General features: G+C 38.6%; 1 protein-coding gene across 3 annotated transcripts; it reads right to left on the bottom strand.

The window, feature by feature from the left end:
- Positions 1-244: 244 nt before the first annotated feature.
- On the bottom strand, positions 245-14,157 carry ticrr (TopBP1-interacting, checkpoint, and replication regulator). 3 transcript variants are annotated; one of them, XM_005731479.1, is made up of 21 exons: positions 13,121-14,157; positions 11,735-11,972; positions 11,187-11,419; positions 10,268-10,502; positions 9,754-9,892; positions 9,465-9,589; positions 9,083-9,286; positions 8,202-8,347; positions 7,841-7,941; positions 7,629-7,722; positions 7,201-7,283; positions 6,634-6,864; positions 6,336-6,423; positions 5,466-5,538; positions 4,986-5,117; positions 4,785-4,875; positions 4,620-4,678; positions 3,953-4,227; positions 1,675-3,817; positions 1,194-1,319; positions 245-906 (listed from the first exon to the last, which is right to left on the bottom strand). In XM_005731479.1, exons 1-21 carry the CDS (start codon positions 13,793-13,795, stop codon positions 791-793), a joined length of 5,607 nt encoding a protein of 1,868 aa, XP_005731536.1. In that variant the 5' UTR covers positions 13,796-14,157; the 3' UTR covers positions 245-790. The 3 variants fall into 3 exon arrangements, with proteins under 3 accessions (XP_005731536.1, XP_005731537.1, XP_005731535.1); XM_005731480.1 differs by having other exon boundaries at positions 245-903; positions 1,194-1,322; XM_005731478.1 differs by having other exon boundaries at positions 1,194-1,322.

A 14,157-nucleotide genomic window follows, 5' to 3' on the forward strand; every position in this document is an offset into this window, starting at 1 on the left:
TGAATGCACTCAGTTTTATGGTTTTAGAGCAGTGACCTTTGAAACTTAAGAGATAACACCAGGTTTGCTTTTATTTGCTGGCAGCTGATAAAATTATTTATTATGGTGACAGTCAAAGACAATGAAGCCTGCAGAGTAAAGTTCGGTAAGGTTTTAGTTTGTCTTACTGAATAGGTTGACTATATCCTGCAAATACTCAAATGATAAGAAGGTACAAGACACAAAATACATATGTAGCTTCCAAATCATTAAGAAATTTATATTTATTTACAAGACTTTAACAACTTATTTACAAACTGTTAAAATTGTTCCTTTTATTTTTTAAAAAAAAAAGTATACAACTAATAAATACACAAGAACATATTTACAATAGCAAATTAAAAGCTCTGAATTGATTATAAAATAATTAATTACACATGTTGAACAATGATATGCAATGCAAACCTGTTTTCTAGGTTTTAGCTTCAGAAACACCCAAGTGGGTATTTTAAAATGACTAAAGGAACAGAAAAGGCAAGTTTTAAAGTCTTGGCAAAATGGCACAACTTTCAGCTCGGTTTGAAACCAAAGTCTTAACCTATCCCACGGGTTGGAAGAGAAAATGTCCAGATCAAAAGTGCCGAGAGAGCTGATTGAATGGAACATTTTTTCATGTAAAAAAAAAAAAAACAAAACATTTTCAAGTGGTGCTTTAAAGACCTGTTTCAGATCTGTCATCAAAAGGCTCAGCTTCAGAGTTAAGCATAGAATGGACAAACTTTCTGCTTTGTTGGCCACTTTCCTTTGTAACTCAGTGAATTAGTCTCTTCCTGCTGTAGGTCTTTCCTGTGTTTGAGCGCTTCTTTGGTTGGCTGAAGGGAGACAGGTCCACTCCATCAATTTCTGTCCTCTCTGATGCAGCTTCTTCTGAAAACATTATGGAAAGAATACAGTTTGCCATATATTTTAGGAAAAGAGATGTTTTATGAGTTATGACACAATGCTTTTCTGGTCAATCCCACTTTAAATCAAATTAGGTTGCCTGTGGCTCATGAACTAAAATCCTTGAAAAGAATGAGCCGATAAAATCCTACTGAAAAGACAACAGAAGAGCCTTTACGGCATATTGAAAATGTGAGAGTAATGAAAATAGATGGTGCCTTGAACAATAAATACAAAAAACAAAAAAGGTTTTATAACAATGTACAACTTACCTCTAAAATTTGGTGTTCTCTTACTGGCAGAACCTGTTTTGCCCTTGAACAACAATGGGGACTGGGTAAGGGCCAAAATACCACTGGCAGACACTGGCTTTCGCACCTTTGAGCTGGGAGGAGTCACTGCTGCAGAAAATGGCAAAATCAGACACTTTGTGATGGATTTCATTCATATGACTTCATGCAATCATTTAAAAAACAAAACAGTGTGATCACTAAATTCTCTGTAATAAATAAGCAATGAAAAGAGTAAATATTCTAATTGAAATACTGAAGCTCAGGCTCATAAATCAAATGAAAGACCTTTTAAATCGCTGAAATTTGTTTATCCAGTAAAACCACTAAATTACTCACTAAATAAATCATTAAATTAAACTATAAATCAGTTGCAACTCTCCATGCATAATCTCAAAAATTTAGAACACAAAACTTATATATTTAAAGCATACAATACAAAAATGCATAAACCATGGCTTACCTGATATGCTATCTTCATTTTGAGATGCCCAGCCGGTTTCGTTTTCAGCCCTGTGAGAGTCCGTGCACTCAGCCAGCTTTTCCATCCAGTACAACTCTTCCAGTGGAGAAAGAGGAGACGCATCTGATCCAACTGGAGGGGATTGTTTGGAAGTCAGAGCTAATGATTTAGCTTTGTTGTCCAAAGGCTCATCAGTATCCTCAATGTCCCGCAACCTACTAACTCCAAGTTCAGCCTCCTCCAGGAGCTCCTCAAGCTGAGGCTCCCCCTTCAGGCCACGATCTTTGCCTCCTAACACACTAATCTGAGCTCTTTTCCTGCGAGGCCAGCTGTTAAGGTTTTCTGGGGTCACTTTACCAGCACTTTGAGGTGAAGGAGTCAGGGGGACAGTCTCTGCAGTTACTGGTGACAAGGCAGGATGGTGCGTAGGTGTGTAAGACTGGCAGATGTAAGTCTGGACGCTTCCACCTTTCCCGGGTGTGCCCTTGGCTGGGGTTACATGAGCACAGACAGATGGTGACATGCATCCGGGATCTCGGTATTTGGAAAATAAGGCCAAGGGGCTTTCAAACTGAGGTTTCACACCTACTACGGGGCTTTGCGCTCCTGATCGAGGACTTCCATCTGAGACAAACTCTCCTGCATTCGTGGAATCTGTGCGTTTAATTTTTAGCTTGGGAAGTCCTGATTTTTGCATTTCCAGTTCTACTTGGTAGGTAAGAGGATTTGGCGTACCTGTGCCCTTTTGGCGGCCATGTCTTGCTGAGCCTCTAGGGGTTGAAAATCGAGGTGAATCATTTCCGTATCCTAAACGAGCAGCAGCCTCCCTCTGCTGCCGATCAGGTGTCTGACGGAAGCCGTAACTCCGGCTTGGTGTGTTATGGGATGGGACACGTGGTTTAGCAGAGACAGTGTTTGACACAAAGTCTTCACTTGACAGTGAAGGCTTCCGTGTAAAGCTAATGTTCATCTTGAGACCTCCGCTAAACTCTGTTTTTACAATGGCTGCATCAACTATGTCAATACTATCATCATCTGTGGTTCCAGAGGTACCATGAGAAGATTGCTGAGAATCAGTATGAGAACTAGCGTCACTTGCAGTGGACTGCGAGGCCTTAGTCTGCGCCTCTTCCTTTGGGTCTGACTGCAAACTCTCATTAGACTGGGACCTTAACACACGTGTAGTTGTTTTACCCCCTTGATCAGACTTTCTTCTTGTTAAGAACTTTGGTGGAGACTTTGCTGAGGCATCTGAGCTATCTGAAAGAGTGGCATCTAAAAGTGGTGAAACTTCAGGATTATATGGTGAAGCAGTGTTTGAACTTTTACCTGGAGTTCGCCCAGAACGAGTAACCATTTGGTGAGTTGGACTAGGCGTTTTATTTTGACTTGTAGTGTCCGGGTGAGTGAAAAGGTGGTGTTCTGGTGGGGGTGTGGTTTTAGCTTGAGGTTCAACCAGAACAGCATCCCCTTTTCCTGGTGTTTTAAAACTGGAGTGAGGTTTTACAGAAGACCCTCGATTTTGTTCTGGAGTCAAACAGCTACTATGCGCATTTTCTGATACTCTTACTAGGTGTACCTGACACGTCTTTTCTGGGGTCTTGAAAATGTCTCTTTTAGTGTTTGTGCTTTTGACAGGACTGCTGAACTTACTGGATGTCACCAGTCTCAGAGAACTGTGAGATGTAATACTCGGTGACTGTGGCACTTTAAAATTAGCACTCTTCTCCACTATCCTACATTTCTGTGGAGAGGGAGACCACGTGACACTCTTCCTGGGAGTCCTGGAAATTGGGCTGTGGATCAGATGTAAATCAGTAGAGGTGCATCCTTCAATCAAAGCCTTGACTGGAGTCCTGAGAATACCCTTCAGAGGGCTCCTTATGGGGTTTTGCTTTGTAGGTGTCTCTGGAACAAAAGGCTTTTTGGCTGGAGATCTGAAAGGAGTGCCCCTCAGAGACATACCAAGTCCACTAGTGCTAGCTACCTCAGGACTCTCTGCAAGTGACAAAACATGTGTCCTGGTTGAAGGTGGGGTCTTGGGGGATTTAGGGGTCTGAGGAGTCCTAGGTGTTTTTGGAGTCGTGTTTGCAATACTGGCCCTCCCTCGTTTGTTGGGTGATTTTGCGGTTTTGTCTGGAGTCTAAAAAGATCAAAAATACGTTTTAGAATTTGCTCTCAGATCACATGAACACACTTGAAAAAAGCTGATCTTTAGTAATCATCTCAAATTGCAGCACATTAGGATGACACACTGATTATTAAATTGAGAAGTTACCTCAAAGACGCTTGAGTCTGTGGATAACCGTGACCTGCTGGGCCTGGTTGCACCTGACTGGTTAGAATGACTGGGAGACTCAGCAGCTCCAAAAAGAAGACGCATGGGAGACCGAACTGTTTTTACATTAACCCCACATATTTTGCCATCACTCAGACTAAGCTGGGATGCAGAGAGAGCCTGGTCCAGGTTGCGGGAACGAGGCTGAGAACTTGAATAGAAAGTGCTTGAGTGTCTCCGAGCGAACTTCTTTATTCTTGGGCTCCTTCTTAGATCTAACACAGAACCAAAGGACAATGATGTATTGAGTTTATGGTCTATATGGAAAGTGTGAGTTGTGTAAAATTACAATCTTACGAAAATATCCAAAGCAGCAAAACGATACAAAACAGACTGTCTAATTGATACACACAAAATTATTGTGGATCTTTGAAGTTATTTCTGTTAAATTAAATATTCAAATATATATGTAAATATTTTTTACTCAGAATTCCTGCTGTCTTTAATCAAGAAAAGAACCAGGTATAAAGAAAAAGCACAAGGTGAAATTGTATATATAAAACTGACTTAGTTTACATACATATACAATTATAAATCATGCATTTGTGTAAATGTTATTTAAGTAGAAAAACAAAACAACAACAACAACTTGGTATTAGCAAAATACCTTCTGAAGGTTTCACTGGTGATTCTTCCACAATGCACTCCTCAGTTAGGACAGGTTTTCTTCACAAAAAATAAATAACCTGAGTTACTACGTACTTCAGGTCTGATTAAATTTAAAATAAAGGTATGGCAAGTAAAAATATTAATTGCATTAACAGAAACATACCTTCCAATTTTCTGCCTGTGTAGTAGACGACTAGACACTTGCTTGTGGAGGGGAGTCTCACACACTTTTTTGGTAAGAAGCCTGTGCCTCTCTGAACACAAAAAAATATTTGGAAAACATTAAAGTAGCTTAAAAATAGGAATAACTGTGACAGGAAGTCATGGACAATTATTACAATACGTATTTAAATTAATCTTCTACCTTCAGGTTCATGGGATCGCTTGCGTTTCACTCCTTCCACAGCAGACACAGAGCAGCTCCTTTGTAGCTTGGCTTTCTTTGAAGGGGAAACAATCTCTTGGTTGAAGAGGTTTCTTCTAACCTTGGTCACCTCTGAGAATTAGCACAATCTAGGTGTTTAACACTCATCTCTTTTTTTTTTTTTTTTAATGTCAAGAGGTATTAGTGTGCATGAAACAATACATGTAACCAGGCTAATTTACACCAAGGAGCCCTGCTCTCAAAAACTGATCTAGATTTAACACTGTCTGTGGAGCTGGATTTAAGAAATAAGTGCATAAAGTTAAAGTTTTTAGAACATGTTTAATACCATATTGTGTCTGTACTCAATGTGATGCCACTGGGTTGGTTGGTTAACATGTGATCTGGGAATAGTTTTGAGGGTGGAATAGGCAAGTTATACGTGATCAAGAAAGATGTACCGGTAACAAAAGGACATACCTTGTGTTTCCTGTTTTGCGGGATGTGATTCCTCAACCGGTTTATCCAAAGATACACGACCCTTTGATTTCGACTAAAAAAAAGAAAAAAAGAAGAAGCAGAAATCAGGTGGATGAGATAAAGAAAATTATGAGCAAATTACACCACCATTGTTTATAGTGGGTGGCTATCTTCACCAAAAATACAGTTTAACAAATCAGACAGTCCAAGTAACATCCACAACATTTCTCTCAATGGCCATAAGGCTGGGTGATAAAATGATAAAGATAGTTTTCCTCAATTGAAATACAAGACGTGGTCAATATAAAGTGGAGAGAACTCGACACGAAACACGACAATCCAGTGACTTAAACAGCAGTGCGCTAAACCATTCATGTGGCTAGAATGCAATTAATCATGTCGGGTTGGTGGACAAAGCATAGGTGGAAACAGCAGCACATGTGCTTGGGGTACTGCAGCTAAAAACAGCTGTACATTAGGAGTGTGAGCGAGATAAAAGAATCACTGACAACAAAAAACCCTAATGAAAACTCGACCATGAGCGAACATGACACCCAAAAGGACATACCATAATGCTCAAAAGATGAGGACTTTGTTCAAGAAAAGGCTCAGATTAATTCAGCATTGTGAATTTTTTTTTTTAAAATTTTGGCTATTTAAAGCCCAACAAAGAAGCAGAGTAGCACACACTGCTAACTGCATGAAAAACATGTTTCCACAAAGGCATGGATTAAAATGAATCAAAAAATTATTGGGATTTTTTTCTATTTCAGACAGGCCAACTCTGCAATTAGAGAGGTTCAGACAGTTGGTTCAGAAAGTTGATCAAGGTTTTATATTAAGTAGAGACAGCAGAAGTGTTTATCTTACAGCTCTTGTAGCCTTTTTGGGGATCTCTATTTGCCGAAGACTCTGTGATGATTCTGTCATGCTGCGATGGCGAGTCAGCATCCCACTCCTAACAAACAAACAAAAACAAAACCCCCATTACATTCTGTGCATACTTCTGGGCACTTTAAAAATACTTGATTATGATTCCAGTCCAGTGAAATGAAAACAAAATATTTCACTCAAATGCCACTTCTTATTGTAGCATCTAAGATTATTTGTAATTTAAAGTCCTCCCAGATTGTCTATAATAGAAGAGTCTTTTAAACGTCCTCCTCACCTCTTTTTGTTGCCTGAGCGGTTCCGCAGGTCCTGTAGTCCATCTTTGTCATCTGAAACCAGGCACTGTGCAGACAGGGGAAGTGAAGAGGCTGAAGGAGAAATGCTGTCCTTGGCTACCGAGTCATCACTGAAGAAGTCTGGAGGCAAGACTGCCAGCAAAACTTCAGGAAGCTGTGTGCCCAGACTGTGGTAGATTTCTGCAAGCACTCTGGGGATTGCGGTCAGGAACCTGCCACAATCCAAAAACACTATTGTTAGATTCTTACAACTGCAAGTGAGAAACTGGCTCATTTGAAATCATACAAAAAACAAACAAATCCCAAAACAAAACATGTTTTGTGTGATGCAGTAAGCCGACCTTGGCTTAGCTTTTTTTGCGTAAAAGTATAATCATTAAATATGCCTACAAAATTACAGAAATTCAATTTATCTGAGGCACTTTTATTTGTGACTTTATTCTCGACTTGAACAAAAGTTATTAATGCTGCTTTGTCTTTCAGCAGGAAAAATAGTTGTATTGCTTATTTTGAAAATACAATAAAAAAAATTATTTCTGAAGCCTTACCCTGGCATGACTTCATCTTGAAGGAACCTCGTTAGGAAAACTGGGTCTCTGGTCAGGGAGATTATTCGAAGCATTTCAGCCACCTGAAGCACAGGGATTGTATTTTACATGAATTAAAGTTAAATTTTACTCAATTTGAAGTGACTGACAAAAAGTGTATCAAAAGACAGAACATTTCAATATAACTGGAAATACTGTTTTATATTCAGATTACTGCCACAATTAATGGCACATACTGTGTTAGTCCAACAGCTCGAACAATAGTCACCTTTAAATAAAGAGCTTTTTTAAAAATCATCATGATGGTAGAAGGTATTTTGCTCTGCTTGAAAAAAAATCATATACATTGTAGTCACAGCCTTTTCCATGTTTGTATTAATTACAAAGGAGACCTCACTGCATAAAAGTCTAAGCCATGATCATCTTACCTCCTCTGCCATCTGACCAACATCCAGTGAGTCTGACTGCTCTGTGGAGAAAAGTCTGCACAGCTCCAGCCTTAGCACCACTTGCAGCTGGCACCTAGAATAAACAGCTTGTGTTACTGACAGCTAAATATTAATGACTTGAACAGAAACTTTATTATTCAGACAGATGGAGACACAGGTTGTCCCCAAGGTAAAACTTGGAAACCACTCACTCCCTGACTTTACTATCAACATCAGCAGCCGTTCCATAGAGTTGTCTGATTGACTTGCTGGTCTTGAGGAGATGCTGTTGAACAAGGAAGGAGGTCTTTGCCTAAAAAGAAAACATAGAACTTAATAATCACAGTTCAGATCCCCCACTGGCCTAGTTTATGCATTATATTCCCATGATATTTCAAAGATTCTTCCATCTTCTATCAGCATTTTGCATTCTTTGACCTAAAGTGAACATCTTGCATATTGTAATGAAGTTTTCATCAGGTGATTTAACCAAAATATAGCATTTATTTTACTGAAATCAAAATGTAAGTTTTTCTGTATCTATTATTCATTTAGAAGCATCGTCTGTCTCACCTCCCAATCTGATTCTGCTGCAAGGAAGGCCTTTACAGAAGAAACAAGCTGCTGAACACCCATAAAGACAGACTCCTCTCTCTCTGCCATAAACTTCTCATAACTGGACTTCAGATGGGACAGCAGTTCTGACTCACTTTTAAAACCTAGGAGAAGGGAGAAGATACATTACTTGACTATTCGAAGTAAGAAAAAAATCATCATAAAGTGTTTCATAATAAGACTAAAAAGAAAAATGAAAAATCGGTCCAAATTAAAAGCCAAAAATCAGTTCTTAAGTCATTACGGAGGGAGTTAAAACATTTAGGAACTCCAATCTCAAAAGCACAATCTCTTCATCTGGTAAAGATATAAGAACTTTTCACTTGTGCATATTTAATCTATTGGTGCACTAGGAGCAAAGTGGGATTCAGTGTCTCCCTCAAGGACAAAGATACTTATTATAAGATGACTTATTTTCCTGAAATGAAGCAAATACTACAAGCAGTATTGGGCCTTGGATGAGGAAAACCAGTGATCAGACATAATCAAGAAACACTCACTAAAAAGTTCCGTCTCAGAGAGCTCCAATATACAGTGACCTACAGTTTAAAAAACTACTGAGATCTAATAGTCTCAATAAAAAATATTATCGCATCACCCGGAAAATGATGCTAGCTTAGGTTTTATCTTAAAAATAAAAGAGAAACAGTATTTTCATAACAGGCTGCACAAAGCTTTGTAACACAAGCAAGTAGGTAGTAAAGTAAGTAGTTCAACTGACATTTTGGGAAATGTATACATTTTCTTTCTTGCAGAGACAATTTCATACAACAAACTCAATAAAAGTGAACATTGGAGTCGAAGAGTATAGTAAGGTTTAACAGAAAAGGTGCACGTACTGATCACATTTGCTACTCCAGGTTTGTTCCTGTCACTTGACCGTCTCTTCCCTGTTCTGTCTGCTTCCCTACCCTCAGTTCCAAGCTGCTCAGACTCAGCCTGGTTCTTTTGGGCTTTTACATTCAAGCGTGCCACATTTAGCATCTGCAAGGAACGACTCATGGTCTTCATCTTCTGTTTCACTGGTGTGCGGTGGGCGCCACCTATAGATATCGACAAGAAATTATTTAGGAAAAAAAATATCTGACGTTCATGACTATGTATGAGAAAAACATTAAAATGATATTAGTGTTTTGGATAATCTTAAAATTTGAGTTTTATGATTATCCACAGTTTGTGATCTTCACAAAAAAAGGGGAAAAAATTAAGATATTCGCTTACATTTCTTTCCCCTCTTTTCTGAGTCCTGGGATGATTGGTATATTTCAGCCAGACCACTAAGGAGTTCCTGCTGCAGTGCAGGTAAGTTCTCCTCTTCTCTCTCCTCCGGTACTGCATGTAGCAACCTGTTCAACAGTGTGAGGAGGACATTATAACCAAAGGCTTATAGGCTTTTTATTATTCTATGTTGAAATATTATACAAAAGCTACACTATTTAATAACTTGATACATAGATAAGCTTTTCAAAAGCGCTATAACAGAAAATATGAGATTTTTGAGTTCTTGTACCTCATGGACTCCATTAAATGAGAGCTCACTCCAGAATAGTCTGACTGAGAGAACCAAGTCTCCAACATGTTTGGTGCTGGTGGACTGTGGCTGAATTCCTGCTGAGCCCACTCAGGAATGGGATTCTCCTTTAACTGGTCTTAGAAATAAACAATCACAACAATGTCAACAACCTAAAAATGCAGATACTGAAAATAACATTTCCAATATTTGACAGATAAGATAAACAAGATTAAAATTAGATTGATACAGAGCTTGATTTTGATCTTTTCTTAAAAATATTATTAGTTTAAAAGTATTAAGATTGTCAATTGTACACCCATTAACCCATAATGATGAAATTAATGGATTGTGGATCTACTTTCTTTTTGCATTTATTAATACATTTACAGACAGTTTAAAAAATATATATTTAAAAGATATTTTACAGTTAAAACATCATGTAATACTCTCTTGAAAAAACACTAAATAAATGAGTGGACATGATATCAAACAGCCTTGATCCTATTCCTACCATTAACACTATCACCATCCTGCTTCATGATGTCATACACTACTCCCAGAACACTGTTCACAATGTCTGGAAGGTCAGCAGAGGTTTCAGACAAGGCAGGGGTAATGACTTCAGTGGTCAGTCGCTGGTTAGACTGCGCGATTACAGGCTGGAGAATGGAGAGCAGAGCTGTAGAGTATGATAGTGGAGAGAGCACAGCCGAGCACAGAAGCCCATTGTCATTCACCTCAGCAAGCTGGGGTAACAAGAAGACCGAGAGAGAAAAACAAAAAAGAAGAAGAAAATAAGCAGATCAATAAATGCATACAGTACAGTATAGAGTATAAGACAGTACAAGATGAAGATTCAGCTTTTTACAATTGCACATGGACAACATTTTCAATAACAACAATTCTAAGCTTTCTGATCAGCTTCTGATCAGGTTTATCATGTGGCAACCTCAATGCAAAACATATGTCTTTTGGAAATCAGACACATTCTACCTGCATAGTGAAATGCAGTGGGCAACAGTAGATCTTAAGGGAACTTATTGGCAGCTTAATATTACCTGGTTATTTATTGTGACCAAGTACATATATTTTGTATTAATTCATTAAACAAAGCATAGGTTCGGGTCCTTTTATACACATACATGTGTTCACAAGCAGGTCAGCATGCAAAGTCTTGCTACAGCCACAAAAACAATCTCATTCTGTGGAAACCACAGATTTTGCAATGCAAAAATGCCAGTCCAAACCTATCCATCTAAACCAACCTTTACTCAAAAGCTCTGAAAGGCTGAATCTGGATTATAGTGTTGGTGTTTTCATCTGCACAACTTTACACAATCAGAATCAGCACGGCCAAAAAAAAAAAAACCAAGAAATTTTTTTTTTTTTACAAATTGTGTAAAACAGAACCATTGTGTTTCGAGTCTCACCACGTGCAGAGCATGAGTAGATAGATCCATTAAGAGATGCTGGAATGCACCAGCTCCCTGGTCACCACTACTGGAACCATGAATCACCCACGACTCTGTGGAGGTCTGCATCAGTGATGAAGCATCCCAGCCTTTCAGAACTTCTTTTAAGGACATTTTGACAGATTCTGGGAGAAGCTTCTGTCTTCGAGTCACTGGCTCCATCATGACACCACAGCTCTGTGTCACTTCACCTGGTTTAGTGAAAAATATCACAAGTGAATTTTTGCAGGCTATTCTCAGCTTTGAAATTAAGCATGTTAAAGATAAACTCCTTTTAGCTCACATCAGTTGCCACATTATTTACTGCATGTTAACACGCCGTTAAAATAATTAATTGCTTGTTTTGCCGTAAGAATTGCAACTACTTTTCCATCATCTGGATGTAGATATGCTTACACCCAATGTTTAATTCAAGCACAAAAACATTGTGCTTCTGCACAGAGGGATATTTGGTAATAATTATGAATGCTTTTAGTTTGTTGAAGAGATCTCCTCTGGCTACTAACCTTGCTGCCACTGCAGGACACCTCCTATAACAGGAAAAGCCAGGCGGTAGTGTTGTTCAGAAGACAACAGGTATCCAATGCTGGACTTGAATGCAAAAGACTCCCTCATGAATCCTGAGTTGGGCTGTTGAGCGCTACAAAGGTTCAGCAGTGCAACCACAGGGATTATTCTGCCATCCATCTGAGCTAGGACCTCAGACAGCTTGTCACAGCCAAAATAGTCCTCACACCTCATAACCTGCAATAACACACATAGTTACAGACAGGTGTCAAAGCAGATGTTCAATTAATGAATAATTAAGCCCGATAAACAATTTAATACTAACACTGCATCCTAAGCATAAACTTTTTTCATTCCCATCCATGTCATGTGCTCATATGCATTAGTCAATGAAGTTGTGGTCAGAGCACTTAAGCATCAGACTAATTTTACAGAATAGGAGTGAGTAGAAACAGAATAACTAATCTCAAAACCACTAACATCACAACAAACAAAGCTGTTTCTGTGGAGTTTGGATCACAATCTGTCTAAAGGTGCAGTGATGGCATTTTCCATGATGGAAAAAAAAATGTCTATGTGTGATAAGTTCACTCAGAAAAAGATATATATATAAAAAGAGAAAAGACAGAAGAGGAAGATGAGACATTATTTTAAAATAGAAGAACTGCTAACCAAGTAATATTTGATCAGCTGAAAATGTAAATCTCATGGGCTATGTTATAACTCAAATAGCTGTTTTGTTAAATCAGACATTGGAGGTGTGCAAAATTATGTAAGTGAGTGAATTGGTGTTGTGAATATCCTTGTGTGGGTATAATTTTTTTATGAAAATTCTAGGGACTTTAGTACATGCTGAACCAGTCAGTTTGCAGTACTGTGCTACACTTTACAGTAATGTACTACATTAGACTGGTGAAGAGCAGACACTACTAGGTTAGATCCATGGTATTAATCATCAGTTTAAATTTAGGTTGATGATAGTTAAGATAATTGAACATTTATGCTAGCTTTATGTATGTTGATTAATTGATTATATAGTATTCTGTAGTTCAAAATACTTCGTAAAATTGCATTTTCTACTACATAAATTGCTTGCAAAGGATCTTTTTGTAGAATTATTATCAAGTAGATTGTTTTCTGGTATCAAAAGTACTACTAACATAAAATCATATAGTCTGCACTATGAGCCCTGAAATTTATTGTTAGTATGTCTAACTTGTAGATTATAACATTTACATTATTGTTATTAAACTTGAGGTATGACATCTGTATACTCAAAACATTGTCACTTTGCTGGTAGCAGTGTATTAACTGTGGCAACTATTGTCAGATGTGGATACTGGACAGTGGTTTGGTTATGCTCTTTTGAACACTACTGTACTCACCTGGACGTGTGATCTACAGTCAATCCAGTGGAGGACAACTTGTCTCTGAACCAGCATATCCTGAAGTCCTTTGGCTATAACGTGGTCTGTCACATCTGTAGGAAGGCTATTGTCTCTCAAAGACAGGTAGTCCACGAGCTGCGCCCTTGAAAGTGGACACTGCGAGACAATAAACACCACATTCCTCTCGTTAGTTAAAATGTCATCTTCATGAGACACACTGGGTCTTCCTCCGCGACTCGACTTCCTGGGCCTTAAGGACAGTTTAGTAGGAGACGTGATGTCTGGTCTGTCCCACTGGAAGTCCAATAGGGTTTCTTTAAGTGCATTTTGAACCGAAACCGAGTGATTTGATCGTTGTTTCTGTTGAGATGGGCACGCTTTCTCCTTCACATCAAATTTGGCTTCAAACTCTTGCTCAAAGTCCTCAAATATTTTGTGCCGAAGCTCCTTGAAATCAGATACTCTTGATATGAGACTGGCGTTGCGGGCAGTCTTGGAGTCAAAGAACTTGTAACCCCATCGCACTTTCTCAAATCCATATTTGTAGCCGAAATGTAAGAGAATGTTTAATATTCCTCGTTTCACGAAATGACCCCTGACATCCATTTGATCGCCCGAATCGTGATCTCCATAATCCACATCGATAACAAAAACCAAATTATGTAAAGCCATACCGTGAACTGCAGACGCAGAGTGCCCACAGATCCCCAAATTCAGCGATAGGCAGTATTAATCAAATGTAATAAATGCAGACGTCAACGACCTTAACTAAAGGAAGTTGACGTTAACTAACATTATGTTTCTGTGCTAACCTCATTCCGCTAGCTAACTATGATAACGCTTGCTGAAACGACTCACATTAATCTTAAGTAAAAATCAGCTTCAGTATGCCATACAAGTTTATCGCTCGGATAAGACATAAAAGCAACACACTTATCGTATTTACAGGTTTTTAAAAGTGCTTAAAGTATCAATATAGTGTAACCCGCAAACCCAAACTCCATATTCGCCATTTTCTCGTAGCCCCTTAACCG

This window comes from Pundamilia nyererei, unplaced genomic scaffold, assembly GCF_000239375.1.
Source record: "Pundamilia nyererei isolate P.nyererei 1_Seehausen unplaced genomic scaffold, PunNye1.0 scaffold00043, whole genome shotgun sequence".
Lineage (NCBI taxonomy): Eukaryota > Metazoa > Chordata > Actinopteri > Cichliformes > Cichlidae > Pundamilia > Pundamilia nyererei.